Genomic DNA, 9022 nt, shown 5'->3' with positions numbered 1-9022 from the left:
GCTCCAGGACCAGGACCTTGAATTTGACCATGTGCTCTGTCCCCTTACACATCATAAGTACTATGCATTATGTGTGTCTTGCTGTTTTATTATAGTACTGATGATGTTGCGGCGCATTAGCATTTATAATTGTCACTAGGAGTAGTAGTCACTATCAGTAGCAGTGCTCAACTTGCATAGTCAGTTGACAGGAGAAACGGGGGAAGAAGAAGAGCTCAAGGATTATAATTCCTTTGCTTGGATGATCACAACTTGCATAGAGGCAACAAGGCATGATGACTAAAAAAAGGAATCTTAATTAATGGCTACTAGTAATAAAAAAAAGGGTAACACTACTAGTATAAAACACAAGAAAGACAGACACCACTTATAAATCCCTAAACATAGATGAACTGCAAAAAGAATATTCAGAGTTGAGTACACCAAGCTCCAATATAAACTGCTGACTATGATTGATTGGTGATCCCCCTACTTCAACCTCCTGATGGCTACTACTTGACACAAAGTTTCTCTCTAACTTAGCAAACCAACAAATCTCCTTGACTTCACTCTTGCTTCAGAGCACACACCAACTTTCCTAATTGACTGTCTAGCTGCCTCTGCCTCTGCTGCTGCTGCTGCTGCTGGTTTAGCTCTCCTTCTCACCTAGTACCTAATTTGCAAGCAACTGCAATGCAACAACCACTGACTCTGTGATTGATCCATCCATCTATTTCTCCTGCCCTCCTCACTCACCCTCCTCTATACAAACAAAAAATCTTCTTAGGGGGAACCAATTAAGTAATAGACGAAGAAAAAGAGGTGGAGTAAACCCAAAAGAAAAGCCCTATTGAACTAACGCCGGCCAGGATGCCCGGCGATTGATGGGTGGATGCTGACTGAAACCGATGCATGGCGATGATGGTGGGTGGATGCATGACGACGGACGACGATGACTGACTGACTACATGGATGGAAGCAAGCATGCAATGCATACATACTAGCATGTATACATATATAATAGCTAAGGGGGATGAGACGAGACCAACCGTCCGGCGACCGATGCCGGCACGGGGAGCTCGATCAATCCCGGCGGCGGATGAACTGCAGCAGGTCGTCGCCCTTGGGCTCAACCTTCTGGCGCATCTCCACCACCTTCTTGTGGGAGTTGGAGTGGATGGCTGGCACGAAGGTGGGGCTGGCCGCCGGGCGGTACTCCGGGAAGAGGCGGCCGGACTTGTAGCGGACGCCGCATGCGTTGCAGAGCGTCTTGGGCCCCAGCGGCCCAGCGCGCCACTGCGGCGTCTTGTCGATCTGGCAATGCATACACCTCCGCACCTCGCCGGGCGCGAGGCCGCTGCCTTCCTCGTAGTCGGCGTCGCCCTCAGCATCAGAGGTGACCGGAGGGGTCGGCCTCTTGGCCTTCTTCTTCTTCTTGGGCTGCGAGTTGGACTCGGCAATGCACTCGGGCTCCTCCGAGTAGGAGGAGGTGGAGGAGAACATGGGCGTCGGCACGAGGATGGTCTCGGGCGCGGGCACAGCGGCGCGGATGGCAGCGGGGAACGCTGAGGCGCGGGACCGCTTGCTGCGCGCGCGCGCCGGGATGACGAGCACCGGCGGCTCCGGGCGCGGCGACAGCGGCACAGACCACGGGCGGCCGCTCCCGGAGAATGACTCCGAGGAGGACGATGCCGACGACGACGTCGACGACGCCGAGGAGCCCCCGCTGTTGTTGTTGTTCATGTTCACGTTGACATTGTTCGCGCCGTCCTCGAGCACGGAGGTGGGGCTGGAGCTGCGGAAGAGCGCGTCCTCCATCTTGTCGGGCAGCACGACGCCGGCGTTGGCACTCAGCGCGGAGGCCCTGATGATGGGCGCGGCGCAGGCGAAGGCCGGCTCGTGCGGGATGGAGGTGTCGTCGAACAGCCCCGACAGCCACTCGAGCTGCGCCATGTCCATGTCCAGCTCGTCGCACTGCAAACAAAAAGCAAGGAATCCCATGTCAGAAACACATACACTCCCAGTTCACTGCAGCCTCCAATCGACGCGACTACTTTTTTTTCCAACCCGAATAGACCACTGTTCAATCAGTAAAGCAAACGCCGGCACGTCCGGGCCGGGCTGGCCCACAGTGATGGGTTTATTTTGCTGTTGCGTAAAGGGGAGGGGAGAAAAAGGTGGGCTGGCGGGCTACTGGTAGGACTGGACTGGCGGTACTGCTGGTGCACACACACACTGGATGGAGTAGTTGCTCAGTTGTTGTTGGGCTAGCTAACTACCGAAAGCGATAGGCCCCCGGTACGTAACATGGCCGGGCCCCGGCGCCCCATCCCCACCAGTAAAAGAAAAGAAAATATATGGAGCAGCAGTAACTTTGGTCACGGCCTCCCTCATGCCACCGACACCTCCACCTCCACCACGGCGCGCGCGCGCCCATGACCCAACCACCCCGGCCATTCACGCCGGTGGCCACCGAGGAGGGTTCGTTCCCTCCCGCTCCTCGCGCCCGGACAACACGGCGGCCGGGTGAAGCCACCGCCGTCCCGTCCCCTTCCATGTGACCACTAATGGCGGTGTGCGCCGTGCGGTGCGTGCCGTTTTGGTGGTGCGCCGCGTGATTGCCGCCCAGCTGTTTCGAACTTTTGAATTTCGAACCCTCTGGAGGCAGGCAGGGGTAAGGGAGAAAAAAAATGATGAGATTGATTTTTTCGAAACTGCCGTGCGCGACCGACAGGGGCGGTTCGTCCGCTAGGTCAGGCAGGCAGGCAGGGCACGCATCCGCTCCTCCTTAAAATCGGCCGTACGCGGGAGTCGGCAACCACCCAACCAACCGCGCCCGCGCTGGCACGCACGCCCGCCCACCGCCGACGACGAACTGAACGAACGGGAAAATTTTTTACTCACCGTGCCAATGTGGGTGTCTCCGAGGGCGCCGAGGAAGGCCGCGGAGTGGTCCCCGGCGGGCGGGGGCGGGGGCACCATGAGCGACGCCTGCTGCTGCTGCTGCTCCAGCGAGGCCGGCGCCGGCGGGGGCGCGCCGCCGGCGAGGACGCGCGCGGCGAGGGGGCTGTCAGGCACCGGCGCGTCGAGGAGCAGCACGTCCTCCGCCGAGTCCTCCTTGGGGAAGTCGAGCAGGTCCTCGATGTGGTCGAACAGGCCGCCGCACGTCGCCTCTAGCAGGCTCTGCTCGTGCTCCCTCATCATCTCCTCCATGAACCGCCCGCTCGCCATCGCAATCTCAATCCCAATCTCCTCAACCCCTGACTCTCTTCCCGTCTTCGCCTGCGTTACTCTGCGACCAAAGCACAATCGGGAGAGGCAAGTATAAATACAGGGCCGGGATTAATGCCGACGCGAGGCGGATCGTAAATTTGGATATGCACGCATTAATCGGCATCCAGGGTAAGCAGCAGCGGCAATACATGGCACCAAATTAAGACAAGGCGGATTTACATACACACCTAAAATTAAAAATAATATCACGATACCGATCGACTTTCGTCTCGCAAGCGGACGAGAGAGGCGCTAATCGGGCTTATCTATATCTATCTCTAACCTCTAATGCTACCAGAGCGCGATCTCCTCCGAGCTGTAAAACAAACAAGCAAACATATTTGTAAATAAACAAACGGGTCCGTCCGGCCGAGGGATATATATATCTTCTGCGAACCGAACCAGACTCCTTTTTCAAAGTGACGGCAGCGAGCGAGCGCGCCCGCGTGGGGCCCGCGTGTGTGCGGTGCATGATGGGCCGGGCCCGCCCCGCGCCCCATGTGAGACGCGCATGTGACGCCCGGGTTTTCCATTTTTCTTTTTCTTTATTCCGAAGCAAAGGCGCCCATACAGGTGGCGTACAATGAGAAAAAATCAAGGGTGGTTGTTTCATGTTTGGTCCGGGTTGATTCACCACCAAGGTAAAAGTCAAACGCGGCCAGCACAAGGAATTTGTCATTGGCTGACGTGGCGGCAGGCCATTGGGCGGGATGCGTCACTGGCGTGCCATGTGGGAGCAGAGGACGCGTCAATCGGAAGCCGCCCTGCCCCTCGGTAAAGCGGCTAATTATAATTAACGCCCCGCCCGCGGTGGAAACACCGAGGAATTCGCTTCCATTTGCCCGATCCGATCGCGTTTACCGTACGGATCAAACAAAGGGAATCTCGCCGGGCGAAGCGCAAGGAATCTCCCGGCCCTGCGTTTTCACTGCCCCACGCGCTTTTTTTTACTGTTTTTATTTCGAAAACCGAATTTGAATTTGCTCTTTTTTTTACCCTTGGATTGGATGCTGTGCGTGTTTCCTTCCAGAGGGGGAATCCAGGCTGGAGGAGGGGCGAAAGTAGAAAAAACCAAAAAGGGCTGGGCCGGGGCACGCACAATGGAGGGGAATACCGTGGCAGGGCATCCCATCCGTTCCTTCGCCCATTCAATTTCTATCCATATCAGGGCGCAGTAGCCCAGCCGCCGTGACGTCGTCGGCCGGGAGGAAATTTCCCCTTCTATCATTGAGACGAACAACTTGACCAAATGGGCTGGGAACTTTCAAATTTTTGAAAAAAACAACAAATGAGCCCCAAAAATGGACTGGGGACCTTCTTGCTTGTGCAAGGAAGAAGTCCAAACTTGGTGCAATTTTTGAAAAAGTCCAGAGCTGGTGCAGTTTTTCCCCTTGCCGTTCATCCGTTCTTCTTTCCAGGAAAGAAGATGAATGAGCTGGTGTGTGTCAGAAACTCAGAATGATCGAATATGAATATGGCTGGCGGCACGGCACATGGCCGCGCGCCAGGCAGGGTGGTGCCACAAATGGCAATTTCAAACGCAAAAACGGCCGGAAGGACGAAAGACTGCAGGAAAGCTTCTGAATTTGAATTCCTTCTGGTAGTATCTTGTCTTCTTATTTTTACTTTTCCCCCACTTCCAATGAGAAGAAATGACTGGTTTGCACACACAAACTGGAACTGGAATGGGAATATATGCACCGGCGTCGGCGATTGATTGACTCACCTGTAAACTCCTCTGTTTCCTTCAACCGATCGATCACCGGTATCTCTTCCTTGCTCCTTCCTGGCCGGCTTGCCTTGGTATGAAAACTGAGGAAAGAAAAGAACTCCTCTACCTATCTGCTGCTGATCAAGAAGAAGCTAGCTGCTGGCTGTGTAAACAAGGGACTAACTCTAGCTAGCTATCTAGTTCTCTTCCTGCATGAGCATGGCTGTTCTAGCTGTGGTGTAGTCCGAGGGAGAGGTAGGAGAAAGCTGCTGCTGTCTGGTTTGCACCAGCTAAAATTATATGGAGAGGCACCGCACCGCGCCGCACTGTACTGCTAAGAGAGAAGAGGGCGGGGTGGAAATACGGGGAGCTATATAGGTGGAGGTAAATGGAAAGGAGTGAGGGGGAGGTGCGTGCACTGCACTGCCCCGGTCGGTGGGATTCAATTCAATTCGAACCCCCCTCCCTCTCTCTCTCTGTCCAACAAGAGCTGTGTCTGTAAGCTGGGCCGAGGAGGAAGAAGATGGAGCTAGCACATGAAGAGAGAGAGAGAGAGCCAGATTGGGAAGAGGAGTATATTATACTACTAGAGAGGGTGCGGAGGGGATTAAGTTATTGGTGGAGAACGTGACGGGTGGAAGGTATACTAAACCCAGCAGCAGCAGCCTTGACGCCAGATCGTCTGAGCAGCAGGAAAAAGAAGGTGTTTCTCTGTGTGCAGGGTTTTTGGGTTTTGAAACGTTGGAGGACAGGCAGGCGGTGCATGAAGGGAGAGAGTGGAGATCCACTACGTCGCCCAATTCACTTACACACGACACGGCTGACTTATCGGCGCACCCCACACGCGCACACACGGCCGGGGATGGAGGAAGACGAAAGGGACGTCGTCGTCCTAGTGCCATGGTGGTAGGGTATATGCGTGCGCCGAGCTGGACGAACACCACGACGGACGGGCGAGGCTCGTGCCAACAGCTAGCCCGGCCCGCCGGAGACCCGGCCTGCAGTGCAGCTGGTATTTACTGCATGATACTGGACTGAGTAGTCCGTCCGTTGTAGTAATATTCTTTGCTCCAACGGGTTTGTACCAGCAGTACTGCTTACTAATCGTACGGCTTACGGGCGCGGTTAGGGGAGCGGTAATTGGCAGCGACGACGACGACGACCGGTGTAGCAGTAGCAGTAGCAGCGGCAGTAAGTGGTGCAGGGAGATGGGTGCGGTGGAGGGGGTCGGGTCAGACGGTAGGTGAGCCCTCTGCCCTCGCTGCTAGCTGTCCTCGCCCGCCCTTTCCTGTCGTGACGTTGAAGTTTCCTCCCCTACCACTTTCTCTCTTTTTTTTTCTTCTCAGGCCACCAACAAAAACAAAACCCCCGCGGAAAAATGCTACCGGTACAAGTGAAACGCCACCTCAGACTTCCCGAGATTTTTCATCCCGCGTCCTCCCTGTACGTCCGTGCCTCCGCGCTGTGCGCACACATGGCGTCGCGCCCCTTGATTGCGTGGCCCGAGAGGGACGACCGCACCGCCACCGTGGAACCGGAGTGGTGGACCTCGCTGTCAGTCGCGCGCGCACGGACTTTTCGCCCTCCTGTTCCACGCTCGCGCGCCGCGGTCTGGCCGACGACGGCCACGGCTTCCTTCCTTGGACTGCGTCCTCGCCGTTACCGCGGGTAGAAGGAAGGGAGGAAGGATCGCCGGCCGTGGCAGCTAGCACACGGCCGCCGCTAGCGTCCAGGCGCGTCGCGGTTAGTGTGGCGGCTCCGGCGAAGCATCGCCCGGCCGCCTAAAAATCGGCAGCCGCGAGAGCGCTGGCATTGACCGCGGCAACCGGCTGGCACGCGCTCCCGGGCGCCGGTCGCTGACCCGTATCCTGTACGCATCCCGCCCGTACGTACATACACGCACGAGCCGGAGGCGGCCCGTGTCTCGGCTCGGCTACGTGCTCCGCATCGCTTCCTTGCGTCGGTCTCGGTTCGGTCGCCGCTGGGCCGGCCGTGCAGGTAGGCTCGCTCGTCGCTCGCCTGCGGAATTGGCTCCGGGGATTGGGACGTGAGAGGGACGCGGGCCAGTTTTTTGCGCCAGTTTTTCTCGGTGCCCGGACGACGACGCGTTGACCCGCGCACGCCGGCTGGGCTGGATTCCAAACCCCCATCAAACCGGGCTCACGAATTTCCCTGCCTACTTGGCCAAACTTTGATGCATCGCCTGCGCTGCATGGCGTGTTGCCTAACCCATCCATGGCCACGGTTCGTCCCAACTGATCGATTGATCGAACTTTACCGAACTGGGTTAACTACGACGCCTCTAGTATTACCACTACCATGGATTGATGATAATGGATGAGTAAAAAAAATGCTACTAGCACGCATGTGGTGGTTAGTGAACGGCCTCCCCTAATCAAATATTATCCTGACAAATCGATCGGATCAAGCGAGTCGCTCGCCGGGCCGACGGACTGTGCTACTGCTAGTTGGAGCAGCAGCAGTATTATTCATTCATGCGCGCAGGTGGGCGCTAAACAAACCCAACGTCCGGCACATGCGATTAAATCGCACCGCACCAGAAAGAAAGAAGGATCAAGCGTGAGATTAATCTCCGGAAAAGGGGAAAGCGGCGGGGGAGGGAGGAGTAAAGTGACCGCACAACCGATGGTTGTTCGGGCCTCGCTGCACCCGCAAATCATATGACCGGGCCCCACGCCGCCAGTCCCACCACCTCACCGCTGCTCCGCTCCTGTCCGGCCTCCTTTTCGAGCCATCCCGGCCCAAATCTTCTCCTCTCCGCTGCTCCTGTGTGGCTAACTTGGATTGCACTCCTTGTGTGTGCCCTTGCCTTCAGCTTTACTCTCCCTTTAGCTCGCTCGCTCGCTCACTCGATCAGTCCCCGCTAGCTAGCTAGTCGCTGCCCGTACATCGACCCCGGAGCTGAGCTGGCCGGCGGTGTGGGGTCGGGAACTCGGGAGCATCCGTCCACGCCAACGTCGGCCATCAGAATTCTGTAAGTTGCCCGTGTGTTCCATGCATGGATGTAAGGCCAGCTCGAACGCGAGATCCGATCCTAAACGGACGTTTGTTTTGTCCGGATTTCTTCGGTTTGAGGGTGGCAATGAAGGTGTGTCCGTCCGGATTCGTGGATACAGTGACCGTGCGCCCAACGCGCAGTCGCATTTCAGACGCATCTCGTCCGTTCACGAGTAAACTAGATAAAATGAAAATGACGCATATGAAATAGTTCAAATCAAACATACCTCCTAAATAGTCTTTACAACCCGATCGAAATTTATTTGCATGACAAGAAAACAATATCAAATAGTCTTACAACCCAATCGAAATTTGTTTGCATGACAAGAAAGTAAACTAATAGATTTACTGGTTGCCAATGTGAGTCCACACGTACTCAACCAAGTCATCCTGGAGTTGGACATGTGTATGCCAATCACGCAACTCCCGACGAAACTGGACAAACTGTTCGAAGGTTGCAGGAGGTGGATGCTCAGGCTCAACATTTTCACCCTGAAAATCAAACCCTTGGTTGTAGATGCTATCATCGCGCTCATCCTCCACGATCATGTTGTGCATGACACACAAGCAGTCATCACCTCTCAGAACTTCTTTGTGCCCCATGTCAATGCAGGGTTACGAACTATACCTCACCGAGATTGAAGCACACTGAAAGCACGCTTCATATCCTTCCTAGCACTCTCTTGCGTTTGAACAAATCTATGTCTCTTCTCTCCTTGCGGATTCGATGTGGTCTTCACAAGAGTGGACCACTGAGAATAGATGCCATCAGCTAGGTAATATCCCTTGTTGTAATGGTGGTCATCGACCTCAAAGTTGACCTCCGATGAGTGCCCTTCCGCAAGCCTTTCAAACACCGAAGACCGCTGACGAACACTAATATCATTCTGAGAACCAACCATGCCAAAGAAAGAATGACATATCCAGAGATCTTGTGAAGCCACAGCTTCCAGTATAACAGTGACACCTTTCACATGCCCCTTCTACTGCCCCTGCCTAGCAAATGGACAGTTCTTCCACTTCCAGTGCATACAATCTATA

At 55.4% G+C, this 9022-nt stretch overlaps 1 protein-coding gene across 2 annotated transcripts; it reads right to left on the bottom strand.

The window, feature by feature from the left end:
• Nucleotides 1-202: 202 nt before the first annotated feature.
• Nucleotides 203-5603, bottom strand: LOC123128887 (GATA transcription factor 11). Of its 2 annotated transcripts, none has more exons than XM_044548997.1 (3): nt 4979-5603; nt 2884-3271; nt 203-1953 (listed from the first exon to the last, which is right to left on the bottom strand). In XM_044548997.1, exons 2-3 carry the CDS (start codon nt 3208-3210, stop codon nt 1063-1065), a joined length of 1218 nt encoding a protein of 405 aa, XP_044404932.1. In that variant the 5' UTR covers nt 3211-3271; nt 4979-5603; the 3' UTR covers nt 203-1062. The 2 variants fall into 2 exon arrangements, with proteins under 2 accessions (XP_044404932.1, XP_044404934.1); XM_044548999.1 differs by lacking the exon at nt 4979-5603 and adding an exon at nt 3441-4954.
• Nucleotides 5604-9022: the final 3419 nt, after the last annotated feature.

Source organism: Triticum aestivum, chromosome 6A, assembly GCF_018294505.1.
Source record: "Triticum aestivum cultivar Chinese Spring chromosome 6A, IWGSC CS RefSeq v2.1, whole genome shotgun sequence".
Classification (NCBI taxonomy): domain Eukaryota; kingdom Viridiplantae; phylum Streptophyta; class Magnoliopsida; order Poales; family Poaceae; genus Triticum; species Triticum aestivum.
This window is presented reverse-complemented; position numbering and strand designations above follow the sequence as displayed.